General features: G+C 50.4%; 2 protein-coding genes across 9 annotated transcripts in view; both read right to left on the bottom strand.

Moving 5' to 3' along the window:
* Positions 1–4768, bottom strand: part of cpap (centrosome assembly and centriole elongation protein) — a 6771-nt gene extending 2003 nt beyond the window's left edge. For 2 of the 7 annotated variants that reach the window (XM_076171711.1, XM_076171706.1), the window contains exons 1-11: positions 4638–4767; positions 3874–4181; positions 3666–3792; positions 3434–3586; positions 3228–3300; positions 3001–3091; positions 2191–2904; positions 1163–1907; positions 886–1018; positions 467–632; positions 106–237 (exon numbers count right to left, since the gene is read on the bottom strand). In XM_076171711.1, the coding sequence (XP_076027826.1) occupies positions 106–237; positions 467–632; positions 886–1018; positions 1163–1907; positions 2191–2904; positions 3001–3091; positions 3228–3300; positions 3434–3586; positions 3666–3792; positions 3874–4176 (2637 nt within the window). In that variant the 5' untranslated portion in view covers positions 4177–4181; positions 4638–4767. Of the gene's footprint in view, positions 1–105; positions 238–466; positions 633–885; positions 1019–1162; positions 1908–2190; positions 2905–3000; positions 3092–3227; positions 3301–3433; positions 3587–3665; positions 3793–3873; positions 4193–4637 lie in introns of all 7 variants that reach the window. The other 5 variants (XM_076171710.1, XM_076171709.1, XM_076171708.1 and 2 more) reach the window with 5 other exon arrangements.
* A 204-nt stretch (positions 4769–4972) lies between these two features.
* On the bottom strand, positions 4973–8095 carry LOC143017087 (E3 ubiquitin-protein ligase TRIM21-like). Of its 2 annotated transcripts, XR_012965584.1 has the most exons (3): positions 7927–8095; positions 5109–7305; positions 4973–5040 (listed from the first exon to the last, which is right to left on the bottom strand). XR_012965584.1 is itself a non-coding variant. In XM_076171703.1 (2 exons), exon 2 carries the CDS (start codon positions 7294–7296, stop codon positions 5635–5637), a length of 1662 nt encoding a protein of 553 aa, XP_076027818.1. In that variant the 5' UTR covers positions 7297–7305; positions 7927–8095; the 3' UTR covers positions 4973–5634. The 2 variants fall into 2 exon arrangements, 1 of the variants encoding a protein (XP_076027818.1); XM_076171703.1 differs by having other exon boundaries at positions 4973–7305.
* Positions 8096–17198: the final 9103 nt, after the last annotated feature.

A 17198-nucleotide genomic window follows, 5' to 3' on the forward strand; every position in this document is an offset into this window, starting at 1 on the left:
CACACACACACACACACACACACACACACACACACACACACACACAGCTGAAATACAGATAAACACACAGGGTTAGGGGTCAGAGGTCAGAGGTCAGGACTGTACCTCCTCCTTCAGGGCAGTGTTCTCCTCGCTCAGGGAGCTGATCTGCTGTCTCAGGCGGCTCTGTGCGGAGGACCAGCGGCTCTCCCTCCTCTTCAGCTCCTCCTGCAGGGAGCTGAGCTGCTGCTTCAACGTCTGCAGGAGGGAGAGGAGGAGGAGGTGGAAGAGGAGGAGGGGGAGGAGGAGGAAGGGGAGGAAGTTCAGTTCAATACAGTTGTTTGGATCAGGTGTCCACATCCACCTTATCGTATTATGCCGCTGCGTGCGTGTGTGTGTGTGTGTGTGTGTGTGTGTGTGTGTGTGTGTGTGTGTGTGTGTGTGTGTGTGTGTGTGTGTGTGTGTGTGTGTGTGTGTGTGTGTGTACTTTGATCTCCTCTCGCTCCTTCTTGTCTGGCATGGCTCTGGTAACCAGGATGTGCTTCTCAAACACTTTGCGCTCCTTCTGCAGCTTCCTGTTCTCCTCCCTCTTGTCCTCCTCAAACCTGGCGAGCTCCTCTGCCTTCACCTTCTCAAACTCTGACCGCTCCCTCCTGAGAACCACACACACACACACAACACCGCACGTCACAACACCACACACACACGCCTTCACCCCTCAGACCATCTGCTGCTCCTCGCCTGGTGTTCCTGTTTCCTGTTTCCTGTCCCTGAGAGTTTGAGAGCGACTCTGTCCTGAACATCGCAGCACTCACTTCTACGGTTGCTATGACTACGCTGTTCAGAGCTGACCGCGTTCATTGACAGCGAGCATGCAGAGAGGAGGAGAAGACGAAGCAGCTTCACCTGAGGTTCTCCTGGTTCCTCTCGTTCTCCTGCCTCAGTCTGGACAGAGCGGCGTTCTCCCTCTTGAAGCGCTCGATCTCCATCTCTAACTCCACCAGCCGCTCCCTCAGGTGTCTGGACTGAACCTGCAGGCCTGAGGACGCACAAACACACAACACCACACTCATGATTACAGGAAACACGCTGCCAGCGCTTTGGACCTCTGACCTCCAGCCTTTATTCTCCTGTCTGCGTAGGGAACAGAAGCCCAGATGTTTGTGGAGCGAGTGTCCCTCACCTGGGGACTCTGGAGCGACAGAAGGCGGAGGAAGAGGTGCATTCTGGGCCTTTGGCTTCAGTGAGGGGAACAGCCTGGTCATGAGCTGGGAGGTGGGAGGAGGAGGAGGAGGAGGAGGAAGAGGGGGAGGACCGGGGTCCTGATAGGCCGGAGCACGGACCAGGCCCGTGTCCGGCTCCACGGCTTTGCTCACCGCCACCTTCCTCGTCAGAATCCTCTCCGGCGGCGAGATGCCACTGGCCGTTGCCTGGGTAACCGGGCCGGTTTCATCGCCGTGGCTCCAGGTGTCGTCGTCGTCAAACACCAGCAGCTCCTGCCGGCTGTCTTTGTCCTCCATCAGCGTGGAGTCGTCCGTGTCGCTGAGGACGCTCCCCCCGCCGTCCTCTTGCATGGCGCAGGAAGCCGACGCCCCCTCGTACGCCCTGTTGTCGTAGGGTGGGTCGGTGTCCACGGGGAGGCACGGCACGGCGTTGAGAAACAGAGGAGGCTTGATCAGGACCTCCTGGTCTCCAGACTCAGAGCTGCTGCACGATGACAGATCAGGCGTCTGCTGGCCGTCTTCATCCTCGCTGCAGTCGTCCCCCACGTCCACGTCCTGCCCCGCCGCCATCGCCGACGTCCTGGAGTCCAACAAGCTTTTACACCTCGGGCCGTCGCTACTGCTGGGCGGCGACTTGATGGGAGTGGAGGAGAACCGACGCTGGTGGAGCTGCAGCCTCCTGTGCTGCTGATCCATCTGGAGAACCTGACACACACACACACACACACACACACACACACACACACACACACACACACACACACACACACACACACACACACACACACACACACACACACACACACACACACACACACACACACACACACACACACACACACACACACACACACACACACACACACACACACACCACCATCATCATCATCACCATCAGCAGCATGACATTAAGCTGAACATGATGAAGCTCCTGAGTTCAGATCGTATGTTGGAGTGTCTCACACACGTGTCCAACAAAGAGACGCACCTTCATGACGAAGGAGGAGGTAGAGGAGAAGGAGAGCTCCTCAGCTGCTTGCTCCAGCAGCTCAAACTCTCCCAGCTCCATGTTCTCCATCTGCTGGTCACAGTTCCAGAGCTTCAGTCTGTCCTGCAGAGGAGACATGAAGGAGTACTGTGGACCTCCTGCTCCTCCTCCTCCTCCTTCATCTCCCGCTGACCCCGCTCTGCCCTCTGCTGAATCAAGTCTGGAACCGCCACTCTCCTCTCTGCCCCCGGTGTAGTTCTGGTCCTGATCTTGTCCCGGTCTGGTTGCGAGGTATGGAGGCCCGGGTTTCCTGGCTGGCTGGGCCGGTGGACTGGGTCTCTTCTTCAGCTCCTGCTCCTGGCCCTGGTTGGTCTGTCTGACAGACCCTCCTCCTTGTGCGTTCCTCCCCCTCAGGTCCGTCCTGGATGTCTTCCCTCCTCCTGCTGCTCTGCTCTCCTGAGGCGGTCGGTTCTCCTTGTTCGGCACAGCGGTCTGGGGCTGGACAGGAAGCCGCCGGACCCCATGAGTGCAGCCTTTCTGGTGGTTATAATGGGCTGTGATCCTGGCCAGGGGCTGTGGTCTGGGGTCTGTCCTGGCCTCCCTTTGTGCTGCAGAGGCCTTGTGATTGTTGGTGAATCTGAACAGACCCTGGCCCCGCCTCAGAAAGGCCCTCTTTGGAGGAGCTGAGGTGGCTCTGGCTCCAGTTTGGGTCTGCTGGGGGCGAGAAGACCAACGCAGACTTTTAATCACCAAATAAAGTTGATTTGATCAAAGGTTTGCCTGTTAAAGGGGTCAGGTTAGACCTCAGACCTCCACCTTCATCCTCTGCTCCTCCAGCCTGAGCTGCTCCTCCAGGAGCTCCTCAAACGTCTGCTTCTGACCCCCGCCTGGTCTGATCGGCCTGCGCACACACACACACACACACAAAATATATTTGAATATTTTGTAACTTCCATGACCTTTGACCCCTGATCACAGCCACTCAGGTGTGTGTCAGCTGCTTGTCTGCCTTGGCGGTGTTATTAAACAGTGTTTACCTGTCACCTGAGCCTCTCTCTGCATCTCCACAGTGCTCCTCGTCACGCTCATCTTCTCTGGAGCGCCACCTGCCTGCAGGAGGCAACAGCAAGTATCAGAGGGAGGCTCCTGTTGGTCTGCAGCCCACATGCAAACACAAAAGATGCACACACTGCCTCCTCACCCCCTTCCTCTCCCCCTGCCTCCTCACCCCCAGCCTCCTCACCTGCTGCCTCCTCATGCGTGTCCGTGTGCTGAGGTCTGTGCAGGGGCTCCTCTCTCCTCGCCTGTGGGGGGCTGCAGCTGGAGCCCTGGCAGGTTCCAGTGGCTGTGTTCTCCTCCCACTCTGCTCCACACAGCCCTGATTCCTCTGTGTAATCTGTTCCACATAGAAAGTGAGCTCAGTGGAAGTTAGAATCAAAGCATTCAGTCCCTCAGGTCTCATCTCTCTTCTTCACCTCCTTCGCAGTGTTGGGAGCCGTCCATCATCTCCAGAAGCTTCTGCTGCTCCTCCTGAAGGCGAAGCAGCTCCTCCAGCTGATGAGCTTTCAGCTGCTCCTGCATGTGCAGCTGCCACCTCCTCAGCTGAGGAACAGTTTGTTTATGTTTGATTCCATATTGCACATAAATGATCCTGCATTTACCCAAAGGTTCACCTGTGCTCACCTGGTCCAGCTTCATCTCCACGGGCAGATCCTGGGGTCTGACTGCCAGCTCCATACCGCTCCCTGGCTCCAGGCCATCATCTCCTCCTGGGCAGCTGCTGTCAGGGGAGGCGGGCAGGGGGGCGAAGTCGGAGGCGGAGAACGTGTCCTGCTCCCGCCACGGGGGTCCCACGGCTGGGATGCGACGCGGAGAGCCGGTCAACTCTGAGCAGGGGCTGAGGATCACGCCGGCCCGGGAGCTGCTGGGGATCCACCGGGACAGGATGTCTGCCTGAGAGCACTGAAGCCCAGCTGGAGATGACATGAGGCCTGCAGACACACTGGTGACGTCACTACGCATTTATCATTCACTCTTATGGAGATTATTAAAGTCACGGTTCAAGACTTTCATCATATTGAATACAGTAGTGTTATATTGCTCTCCTGTGTTAGAAACAGCACCATGAACGCATCAGCGAGAGCTATAAACCTAAACTCTCGACTCTCCTCACTACAGAACTTCGTTATTTACTAATGTGTGACCGGACGCTTATGAAGTCTGAATTTATTATACAATATATTATATTAATTGAACCCTTCCGTCATGTTCTGAGCGCTTTAATTGAGCTAACTCGTTGAGTGTGACCGAATTTAAAAGGCTTAGCTTCCCCGAGCACGTCAACAAAGCTAACATAAACAAAGAGTTCTTACGCGATTTACGGCACGACGTCGCGGCAGATAAACGTCTAACATGAAACGCTAAGCGGTGAAAGTCCCGCTGGTTACCTGAGACGGAGTTGGTGAGAGTGAATCCTGCTGTTACACCGAGGTCAAGCTTCCACTTCGGTCACATACGCGAGTTTCAAAGCCTGCCGCCATATCAAAACAAAGCCCGCGAGAGGAGGTTAGAAGACTACAAATGGGGGCGGTGCATTGTGGGTAATGTAGTACTTTGATGCTACTGATGTAACAACTCAAATGTCGCTTATCTGCTTAAAAAACGGACTACGGATATTAACTTTAACATTTACGTTACATTTAACTCCATACTATGACCCAATAACTGAATATTTGAAGCAACTTCACCTAAAGTTTCACAATAAATGTCATCCAAGCAAATGTGTATATTCGGAGCATCATGGCAGCTTTAATTATCGTGAATCACAACGTGAAACAACAGGAAATCCTTCTTGACTAAAGACAAATGCCTCCATTAGACATGTCTGACATTTCCATCTATCCGTCCCACCGCCTCACAACTCTCTGCTGGTCCTGGTTGACCTTAGTGAGCATGCAGGAGCTCCAGGTTTAGGTTTGGTTGTTAACGCAGCTCTCCACTTCAGGATCAGGATCAGTCCCAGTTTGAGGATTTGTGAGAGTCCAGGATATGGAAATGTTAACTACTTATATGGAGCTTTGATGAGCTTACACAGACACACACAGACACACATGCACAGACACACACGCACGCACACACACGCACACACACACACACACACACACACACACACACACACACACACACACACACACACACACACACAGTAAAAGCCTCTTATTGATGAATGATGAACAGTAATATCAGTTATTAGATCAGATCAGCGTGTGTGAATTGTTGTGTTACAGCAGTAAGAAGCAACGAGAAGACAAATATGATGTCATCAATCAAACAGCAGATGAATCAGAATGTAACTAAAAGTCAAAGTAAAGCCTGAAACTCAGCTGATCCTTTGTACTTTAGTTCCTTTGAGTGACAGAATGGTTTCATATAAACTCCTGCAGGTTAGTCAGAGTGACTGACAGCTGAGATGATCAGAGGGGCGGAGTTTTTACCTCCGTCATTCAACCAGGGACTGAAGAATGGGAGGAGCTTGTGAGTGAAGGAGCAGCCAGTGAAGGAGAAGATCAGAGCTGCAGCATCCACGTCATAGAAGGAGACCAAACCCTCCTCATAGTTAACAAACACACCCATCTTCTCTGGCCTTGACTTCAGACTCAGAGGGACATCATCATCATCATCATCATCATCATAATCATCACAAGCATAGAACGGATCTTCACTCATCAACCCTACAGTCCAGTAACCTTCCTCAGGGCTCAGTCTGATGCTACCCTTCCTCTCACTCGTCTCTCTGGTCACTCCTAAAGTCCACTGAGTCTTTCCTGTGACCTGAACCTCAAAGTAAAATCTTCCTGAGGAGAAACTCTGCTTTCCTAACACATATGGCCACACATCAAATCTCTGTGGGTTGTCTGGGAGATTCTGCCTCACATCACTATCATGAACTTGTTTCCCATCATCAGACAGGATGAGTTCAGGATGAGCTGTATCAGGATCCAGAGTCACATCCACTGCAAACTGCTGGATCCTCTTCAGCTCCACCTTCAGCAGCTTCTTCACCTCCTTACTGATGGTCTCCTCCAGCTGAGCCACAGCTTTCTCCAGGCTCCCCTCATGTGAGCTTTGATGGACTCTGACCTCTGTCCAGTCCTTGGTGGGAGGAGCAGAGCTGATGGATGAGAAGCTCTGGAGGAGGTGGAGGTGATCTTCAGAGTGTGAGAGCTTCTTCCCCTCAGCAGCTCTCTCTCTCTGCTCAGAGAGTTCCTGCTGCAGCTCTTTGATGAAGTCTTCAGTCTGTTTCTTTGTGCTCCTCTGCTTCTCCTTCACAGTCTCCTTGAAGTCGGCCTGGATTCTCTCCACATGCTGCTTCAGAGTGGTGAAGACCTGATCTCCATCTGCTTCCTTTCTGTCTGCAGCTTCCCTGCTGAGCTTTGCTGACTGTTCCATCTCCTGGATCTTCAGTTGTGTCTGCTGGATGTTCTGCTGTATTTCAGCCTCTGTCTTCTCCAGCTTCACCTTCTTTGCTTCATATTCTTCCTCCAGAGGAACAAACTCATGGTTCTTGTGGTCTAAAACAGGACAGAGTGAACACACACAGGTCTGGTCGGTCTTGCAGAAGAGCTCCAGAGGTTTCTTGTGCTTCTTACACATCCTGTCCTCCAGGTTGTCCACAGGATGGATCAGCTGGTGTGATCTCAGGCGTGTTGCTGTCAGATGAGGCTCCAGATGAGTCTCACAGTAGGAGGCCTCACACTTCAGGCAGGATTTGATGGCCTTTAGTTTGGTTCCAGTGCAGACGTCACACAGAACTTCTCCTGGTTTGGCAGCTGGTTCCTCTGATCTGCTGCTGGCTTCGTTTTGAGCCGACTGTCTGAACTCAGAAGCCATCTCAGATATGAACGTGTTCACGTGTAGCTCAGGTCTTGTGTGGAACATCTTGTTACACAGAGGACACACACACAGGACGTTACTGTCCCAGTGCTTAGTGATGCAGGTTTTACAGAAGTTGTGTCCACACGGTGTGGAGACTGGATCAGTGAAGACCTCCAGACAGATGGAGCACAGGAACTGATCTTCAGACAGCAGACAGCTGGCAGCAGACATGTCTATAAACTAAGAGCAGACGAGAACATGAGTGAAAACACCTCTGGAGGACGCAAACACTGATTGTTGAACAGGACTAAACATCTGAGAGTCTTAAAGCTCCTCAGTGATCAACGTGTCATCAGATGAAGTTCATGTCAGAGGGAAACAGAGAGACGAGTTTGTTCTTGTTGAATATGAGGAGACAAACCTGTGTTAGCATCACAGTTCAGCTTCGTGACCCTTCAGTTATCGTTGATGTATGTGCAGATGTGTGTGAAATGAATCAATCAGGAGGATTGCTTGAGTATTGATCAGGACACAAATGAAGCTTTTGTCTCTTTGCTTCTATTCTCACTGTTTGACTCTGTTAATGTTGAACTTTGAGGTCATCATGACTCATGGCTGCATTCACTTCACTTCCTGTTGTCATGGGTGCGGCTCACCTATGCACATATTTCATCTTATTTAATGAGTTCACTTCCTGCTCTTTTCTGGCTCTGATGGCCGATCCATCGAGCGGCTGGTTTGTCTCTAAACACCAACATGTTGGAACACGAGTGAAGCCTTTTAGAATGAAGGAGTGAAGTGAGGAGAGGGAGAGAGCAGCTCAGCTTTGGGCTTCATGCTGCTGAAACTGTCTGGGCTCACCTGTTTGGCTGAGAGACGCTGAGAGACTCTGAGAGACTCTGAGAGACTCTCAGAGACGCTGCTGTGCTTTGGACAAACTTCTGGTCCTCTGGCTTCTCTTCTCTTCAGTCCTGTTTACTGCAGCTCTGCTGGACTCTGACTGACTTTCTGTTCCTCTGGAGGATCATCAGGTTGAAGCTCCGCCTCTTTGTTATGGCTGATGGGTGTAGCTACAGATAACAAACATTCTCCTTCTGGGATGTGATGTTCAGATGAAGGAAGCAGGTTGCAAAGAATAATCTAATCATGTAAAGTCTACATTGTTTCCTCTACCTGAGGTCGTCTCTCTGTGTCAGAACCTGCTCCTTCCTTCTCTGTCTTGTAGTAATATACAAACCATTAGGCTGATTAGATTGTTCATTCCTGCAAAGTGACAAAAATATAACATCAAGTAATTTGTTCAAAAACTTTTACTTTTACTATGTTAAACTTTAACGCTATAGTTTGACTCATAAACCATTATTTAACCCTGCAGACATGTTCCTGTTTTTATTTGAACGTCAGTCCCGACTCCTTCATGAATCCTGCAGTACCGATGCTTACCACTTGGGGGCAGTGTAACACTGGTTGAAAGCGTAGCTAGACAACCTGAGCAGGCTTTCATTAGGGTTGAAGCACTGAGTGTCCCTAGAAGAAGACATAAGAGCTGAGGAGAGGCTGGAAATGTCAAACTAGTCAAACCCTGTGTGGACTCTGACAAGTGTTTGGACCGTCTCTGCATATAGAAGACAGATGTCCCAACCTTTGATATCATAAACTTGTTATGTTAGGGTCCCCGCCTCTAAGTGATGGATAGATGGATGTCAGGATGTGAGAGAGAGTCTGAGGGGATGGTATGAATGCTGCAGTGTCTCAGCTCACCGTGAAGGAAACAAAGCGCCCTGAGAAGTTGTTCAAGCATTTAAAAACAGCAGTGGGGTTAAATTTGATTCCCTCGCTCTTATTTCATTACATCTTCTCAATTGAATTTACTCTCTGGAAACAGAACCCGGCCCCTTGAGACGTCCGCGTCGGCATTTGCGTGTTTTGTTTTGGCTGTAACGCAAAAACACTGCAAAAGGCGGCGGCGAGGCCCCCGAGCCCGGAGAGGCGGCGGGAGGGAGCGCGGACCTCCACGGGGGACGTGTGGACGTTACCTGCATGGAGAGGAGGTGCAAATTGTGTTAATCCACAGCTGGCCTGGACGCCCGACACCACAGCGCTGGATCTGGCTCCAGGGCTGCGGTATGTGAGGCACTGGACGTTCAGCTGAGTGGAAAACCTCTTCCACATGCCGGCTGAGGCTCTGCCCGGAGGCTGCGGCCCGGCTCGCCGCCCGCACATGTGTGTTGAATTGCTAAGGTGTTATGGTGCCCTGGCCAGGCTCCGAGCTCCTCCACCTCTGCCTCGCTCGGGTTTATTATCAGACTAAATACAGCCCAGAATCAAGGCCCGGCCTGTGCTGCTGGTCATGGGATTGAAACGCTTCACACAGAGACAACAGAGAGAGAGAGAGAGAGAGAGAGAGAGAGAGAGAGAGAGAGAGAGACAGTAAACTAAACCAAATGAAATGTTCTCTCACAGCTCTGTAGGTCTCTGATGGACCCTCATGGATCCATGTGTTTCTTTCCTCTACAGCACAAAGAGAGAAGTACTGCCCTCCACAATAAAAGCTCAACACCTACCACAATAGGATAGAAATCTATGAGGATGCAAAGGGTTCAGGGTCAAAGGTCGGAGTTACTATAGGATAGAGATCCATGACAACATTCAGAGGGTTCAGTGTCAAGGCTTACTGATCGAGTGTTCTTCCACTGATGCTGCTATGTGTGTGTGTGGCAGGCAGGCAGGCAGGCAGGCAGGCAGGCAGGTGGGCGGGGCTCTTTGCTCCGTAAGGCTCAGGTGATGTGCAAACGTATTATTTTTCACTCAAAATGCAGGAAATGCGTACTTGTTGAATTCTGTGCGAGACGTTCACTCCTGACCTAAAGCAGAATGTTGGCAACAGAGCCTGAGCCTGAGGCCACAGAGCTCCCTGTCAGCTGTGATGAAGATGTTCCTTTATAACATCAGTGACCAGACTGAAGCCCGGCGCTCTCTCCCCTACACGCGCCTTCCTACGGGCGCAATCTGCCGTGTAATGTATAAGATGATGTAGAGGAGCTTTAGAGGTTCTAACACCTGGTCATGGATCCATAAGGGTCCATCAGAGACCTGCAGACCTGAGAGGAGGAGGAGAACATCTACACAAGGAACAAACACATGACCTCATGTTGGTGTAAATCCCTTGAAACATTGTGTAACAAAGCCGTGCCGCCCCCAGGTGACGGAGGTGCGTCTTTCATTGTGAAGTCAATCTGTCCGCGTGGCTCCGTGTGCCAGGTTTCAGGGTCAAAGGTCACAGGAAAACACACGGATCGGTATTGATGCGCTCACCGATCAAAAGTCACGCAAAATGTAGCGGCGGATCTCCGTATCCCATCGGAGGTGGAGTTTACAGTCTGAGCGCCAGGAGGAGGAGCTGAGCTTTGATGTTCCCGACATCCAGCTGTGAAAAGTGTGGCGACAGACAGGAAGCTGTCAGACGCTGCTGCTGACGTTCACTGTCGTGTCTTATTAACACGGAATCCTACCTACTTCATCCTCTATGATTCAGTCTGAGCTGCCACGGCATGTAGGGAAGATGTGTGTGTGTGTATGTGTGTGTGTGGTGGTTTGGTGCCTTGCTCAAAGGGACTGTCAGCGGTTATAGAGAAAGATGAGATACATTTCTTCCTCTTCTTCTTCTGGTGCTGTATCGGGGGGCGCTCATGAATATTCATGAGTTGCACACAATCCTACCAATACTGAGAGTTCAGACAGTTTCAGAGTTACGTACGCTGACTAAGCAGCCGGATTCCCACAGAACCAGGGTTTGATCCAGAAGAAGCTGTTTGATGTCGGCCTGATGGTGGCGCTGTGTTTGCCTCCTTCATGTTTTGGCTTCTAACCTTTGACCTGTAAGTCATAGAGTCAAAGTCTTCCCTCGTGTCTGTCTGCATGTCTGCATATAGGCCACGCCCATCATGTTCTGCCATTTTACATTTTTAAAAAGGCTTTTGGCAGCCCGAGGTGAAGGGGCGGGGCTTGTTCTTCACAAAGTGCTGCATCTCATTAATGAATCAATGGACTGGAACCAAACTTACATGTGTGTGTGTGTGTGTATGTGTGTGTGTGTGTGTGTGTGTGCGTGTGTGCGTGTGTGTGTGTATATGTATGTGTGTGTGTGTGTGTGTGTGTGTGTGCGTGTGTGCGTGTGTGTGCGTGTGTGCGTGTGCGTGTGCGTGTGTGTGTGTATATGTATGTGTGCGTGTGTGTGTGTGTGTGTGTGTGTGTGTGCATGTGCGTGCGTGTGTGTGTGTGTGTGTGTCGGTGTGTGTGTATGTGTATGTGTGTGTGTGTGTGTGTGTGTGTGTGTGTGGCTCAGGGAGGAGCGTGGTCACAGACTGCACACACAGAAGGATCCAGGTTCTTTCCCGCTGTGAGATTGAACCTTCTCCACCATTTTGTCTCCGTCTTCACTGCACGTTTGCGTGGCGTTAAGCGTCCACATGCTTCCTCTCAAACCGAGTCGTGCGCTCTCATAAAACAGAAAGCTTTGATGTGTTCTGGGGCCGGGGCTGCGTCCTCGTCTTCTAATGGCTTTGTTACCCGGGCGACAACTCCAACTGGCAGAGAGACGCAAAGATGTTCAAAAACATAAAAGTCTGAGTGGGGCTGCTCCTCCTCATGATATGTGATAAATCGCCTGCTGTGATTGGCTGAGATGGCTTTGAATCAAAGCCCGTACGAAAGAAGAACAATCCACTCCAGCTTGCCTCGTTCTCCTGCTCTGTGCTGCTCATCATCTGAAGCAAGACGACTTTGTCCCGCAGACTTCACATCCAATCAGTGGCCTCTGAAACGTGAATCCACAGTGACACGGCCTCTAATCAGCTCGCCCCGGGCCTCCGCAGCTCAGGCCTACATCATTATGCAAATACAAGCACAATAATTCCACCAATTAGAATCAAATCAAACCGCTCTCTCTCTCTCTCTCTCCCTTTGTCTACTGAGAGGAGGAAGAGGATGATGGAGGGATGAAGTCCCGTTGGTTCGCCTTGCTTGTATCTGCAGTCTGACCCTCTCATGGCCGCTTCTTCTCCTGGCTGCCAGCCGCTGTGACAACAGGACACAGATGCAGCGAGCTCATCGCCGTGGGAACGGACCACATGTCAACATCAACGTCTCCCTCATTAAGGCCAAGCTGAGCTTTACAACAAGGGAAATGTTTTAGTGCTCTTACTGCAGGATAGAGATCCATGACAACATGCAGAGGGTTCAGGGTCAAAGGTCAGAGTTACTATAGGGTTAAATGAAGCTGAGTGTGAAATCAGCTGACACTAAAATATTGTGTTTGGGGTTTTATTAAATTTCTTTTTTATTTCTAGAAATAAAATCTTGCGAGAAATAACAAATAATTAATGCCCGAAAAAAATCTAGAAATTAAAAGAATGTTTTAACAACAAACAAACCTCAGATAAATGTTGAGCAATATTAATTATTTCTCGAAAATCATCCAGCATGTAATTTACTATAAAGTACAATAAAATAAGAAGAAGAAGAAAATCCACCAGATTCAAAACAATTCATCCTTGAAAATATTGAATAACAGAAAATCAGTGAAAATATAAAAGTAATATATATATATAATATATAATATATAATAGTAATGCACACACACACACACACACACACACACACACTGCTGAGCTCCTGAGGTTCCAGTTTGGTTGAAGTCATATTTTCATTTCTCCCACAGACTCATCTCTCTCACTCATGTGGAATTGAACAGGCAACCCTCCACTTGACTTCAGTGCTGGAGCCTCAGGTTGGGGTCAAGGTTCGTCCCCTCTGTCAGCGTCTGCTGGCCTCCAAGCCCTCGGCCGCTGACGGAGGTTTGAGAGAGGACACAAAGACCTTAATGTCATCATTTACATTTGTTTTGGTCTGACTTCCTGTTGACCTCCTGTATATCTTAGACCCGTCCCGTTTCCCTGTGGCAGGATCAGGGCTTCAACCCCATGCTGCTCTCTGGCTCTCTGCAGGTTGTTTGTGTTTAGGTGCTGTATACAGATTCTATTCTATGTAGCCTCACAGTTCGTCTCCTCGCTAAGCTGCTTTAGGTTCTAGCTCAGTGCTTTGCAGATCTATTAAAAACCCACAAAGAAGAAATGAAACGCTCGCAGCTGCCACGGCGCTGGGCTTCATACACGTCGGCTACTTTGGAAACACATTCATTTGAGTTAATTTGGGGGAAAGAACCAACGCTTTGAGCCAAACGTGTCCTCTCCATTAGCAGGCTGATGGAGGGGCGGCGCGCCTCATTTAGGAGGCTCGTCTGAGGCTCTGAGGGGAAACGACTGCAAATGCTAATAAAACCACAACGTTCGTCTCTGCGGAAACTGAAGCTGTAATCTGAATTCCAGCGTGAGGGAGGGAGGCAGACAGGAGAGTCTCCCTGTTTGTTTCTGGCTCAGTAGGCGGGCGACCTCGCGTCTGTGTCCCTCACGGGGAAACTCCACGCAACCGACGGAACCCGACGGGCGACAGGCGCACATGGAGACGCACGGTCGGTCAGATATCGTAGTGTGTTTTTTCCTGGTGGTGATACGCAGCAGATGTGTTTGGAGGCGAAGGCGAGGGAGGAGCGAGGGAGGAGCGGGGGATCGCTGCGGCCCCGTCCAGACGACAGAGATGTTCCTGTTACCGTTAAAGAGGTCAAAGGTTAAACATGCACCTCTGGAGACATGTGACCCCGCCACCCTCCGTCCCAGGATCCTGCTGAATAAGTGTGTGTCCTGAGTGAAGAGTGTGTGTCCTGAGTGCAGTCGTGTGTGTGTGTGTGTGTGTGTGTGTGTGTGAGGCTGTGATTGTCTGGTTTGGCAGCGGCGGATCAGATTTGTTCTGAATTACATCCTGAACCTTCATTTCCACTCTGATAGCATCGCGACAAATTGTAGCTTTTTCCTCTGGATCTGCGTGCATGCATGTGTTTTTGCGGCGCGCTTGTGTGTATGTATGTGTGTGTGTGTGTATGTGTGTGTGTGTGTGTACCTCTGGATCTCCCCCTCCGGCCGCCACTCACAGTTGTCAATCACATTCTTCTTAATGACATAAAGATGAGCGCTCACATGCTCTCGCCCACCTCGCCACAGGCTTTGGCACCGCCTTCTGAGGCCCGTCGCTCGCCCGCTCTGTCCCTCTCTCTCTCTCTCTCCCCCCCCCTCTCTCTCTCTCTCTCTCTCCCTCTGTCTCCCTCTCTCTCTCTCTCTCTGTCCCTCTCTCTCTCCCCCTCTCTCTCTCCCTCTCTCTCTCTCTCCCCCTCTCTCTCTCGGGCACAAACGCATTATTACCAAATCAAAACTGGCGCCACATTAGTTTTACACATTCTCTGTTTGATTCAACAAAGCTTTCGATCCTTAAGAATAAGACGTATCAGATAGCAAATGAAAAGCATGAAGCGTGTGTGTGTGTGTGTGTGTGTGTGTGTGTGTGTGTGTGTGACATGTTGTTCTGTGCTTTGTCTCGGCCGTGGGGTGTTTCATTTAAAAGTGTGTCTGCACCAAAGAGAATCCAGCGCTGCAGTCTGACTTTACTACACACAACACACACACACACACACACACACACGCACCTATAAACAATAACACACACATAAGCAAAACACAAGTGTGTCCTGTGTGTATATAATAATACATTTATGTTTATATTGGAGAAAATAAAACATAATAAAATTAAATATTCAGATTCTGGCCTCAGTAATAAAATGTAAACATAAATAAATATCAGACAGGAGTTTGGTAACGTTTCTGTTTTTATTTATATTTATTAATTTAATTTATTATTGATCTGAATGTGTTTTGTTGATTTTATTGTACTTTCACATTATTAAACATTTTTGTCTTTTATTACATTTTTTTTTTTTTTCATCTATATATTTTCTTTAATTTCCACATGAAAATCAACTAATTTAAACTCCTCCTCTCCTCTCCTCTCCTCTCCTCTCCTCTCCTCTCCTCTCCTCTCCTCCTCTCCTCCTCTTCCCACCTGTTGTATAAGGAGCAGGTGATGGGCGGAGCTCCTGCAGGGATGGAGGCTTCCCGTGAGGTTGAAGGAGCCGCCGCCGGGCTTTACTGTAGATGATGGAGAGCCTGAACGCCTCAGCCAAGCACCAAGCAGCTGTACGTGTGTGTGCATACATTTGTGTGTGTGTGTGTGTGTGTGTGTATGGGTGTGTGTATGTGTGTGTGTTTGTGTGTGTGTGTGAGGCGCCTGGACCTGTTTCCAGTTAAAAGCAGAAGCCCCCACAACAAAGCTCTGGCCGGGGGAGTCGTAACGAGGAGAATATCATTTTTCTTTGGCCTCTGTGATCCGCCTTTCTTACGTTTCACTTTCAAAGCTCCGCTCGCTGGCACGGCTCCTCAGCTCTGCATCTCTGACGGGAAGAGGGAACGCCGCCCTCCACCTCTCCTCACCTCCCTTCTCCTCCTCCTCCTCCCTTTCCATCCTTCCAGAGAAACACGGGCGTGTTAGGGAGGTGGAGGCGTCTCTGTCATCTGGGCTCTGAGGAGATCCCGCTGTAATCCTCTAACAGGACCTCTAAGCCGCGTGGCTTCCTGGTGGAGACGTCCTCAGGAATTCCTTCCTCTCCACCCGGGGAGAATCACAGAGCCTCTCCCCGTCTCCGCTCCTCAACAGATGGCAGAGGCGTCCGAGGTGCTGGGCTGAGCCGGGGGGGGGGGGGGTTTGACGTATAAGGGAGCGCACGGCTGTGACAGGAAATAAGCGAAGGATAAACGGCGAGGCAGCGCTCCAACGTTAATAATATCATAATATAAAACATTCCTCACATTCCACACACTCAGTGGGTTTGGATCCACTCTGTTGTTAAGTTCATCTGTGGATTCTTCCAGGAAATGATAGGAAAGATTTCAGAATTCTCAGATTCACTCAGAGGCTCTCAACAACCCGGACCCTCAGGTCTTCTGTTCAGGGTCTGGGCCCAGGTTTAGGACCAGGAGCGGCCCTGGGAGTCAGTTTGTCCACACGGGCGTTCACTGACTGTGTTTACCTGTGAGGCTCTCAGAGAGGGGCTGCAGACACTGTACCTCATGTTTAACCCCTTACTTCCCTGGGGACAAAGGTGATCCAAACACCGCTCCACCTCCAGAACAGAACCTCCTACACAGACACTTTGCAGTCCAAGTCTTTCCATGGACTGCAACGGCTCAAAGTCCCGTCAGCCTCACGAGACGCCGTCTTCCTGCGTCTGTAGGTCCATGGACCAACTATGGAAATCCAAACCCAGGACTCTGAGGTGAATCTGGTCTCCTCCCAGTTGGACCTGAGTCCTTCATCCTTTCCTCTCAGCTCTCCGTCTCGCTCGCTGCCACGTTACGCTCTTCGTCTACCAACACACCATTTCACAATTGATTTTTTTCCCGCAACCAATCAAGCTTTTTCCTGGATGTGTTGGCTGTCGGCCACTTCTTACCCACAGACGTCCCTCGTGTTCCCATGGAAACTTCACACATCGTCACAGCCTCACCACAGCCAATGTTCTCATCAACACACTTGTCAACAAGCAAATCATCTGATTGTTGCTTTATGCAAACCTTTTGTTTGACCAGGAGGAAACACAAGTCACAGCAGGAAGTCTCAGGCTGGGGGGGCGGAGCTCTGCCTGTGTGCCTCTGAGCACAGCACGACTCCCTGATCCTGGTCCGCGCTGTGGGACCCCCTGTCTCAGTCACATCTCTCTCTGTGACTCCTCTCTGCACTGAAGCGTGTTGAAGCGTGTGGAAGCGTCCGGCCTCTCATGTGTGCAGCAGATCTGTGTGTGTGAGTGTGTGTGTGTGTGTGTGTGTGTGTGTGTGTGTGGGGGGGGGGGGGTATTTATGGGCGGAAGGAAAGCGTCTTTGATAGAGCGTCTCTTGAGCTTCCTCCAGGATGAGATGTACTCATGTCCTCAACTTCTTCCCTCTTCATCTTTATCTTTATTTCCCATCAAACAACATTGGAAACCCCCTTCATGCATCTTTGATGTAAACGATGTGCACATGCGTGTGTGTGTGTGTGTGTGTGTGTGTGTGTGATGCAAAGAGAGCTGCAGAAACGCTCCAGGAACACCTCTATCACCTCTATCCCTGTGTTAAAGCTCCCCATTCCACTTC

The sequence above is a fragment of the Genypterus blacodes genome, unplaced genomic scaffold (genome assembly GCF_046128005.1).
Source record: "Genypterus blacodes isolate CSIRO-AG114 ecotype Tasmania unplaced genomic scaffold, CSIRO-AGI_Gbla_v1 ptg000265l_1, whole genome shotgun sequence".
Classification (NCBI taxonomy): Eukaryota; Metazoa; Chordata; class Actinopteri; order Ophidiiformes; family Ophidiidae; genus Genypterus; species Genypterus blacodes.

What these genes read in the sequence shown, in the direction of transcription:
- LOC143017087 (XM_076171703.1), bottom strand. Translation starts at nt 7,296, where the DNA reads ATGTCTGCTGCCAGCTGTCTGCTGTCTGAAGATCAGTTCCTGTGCTCC.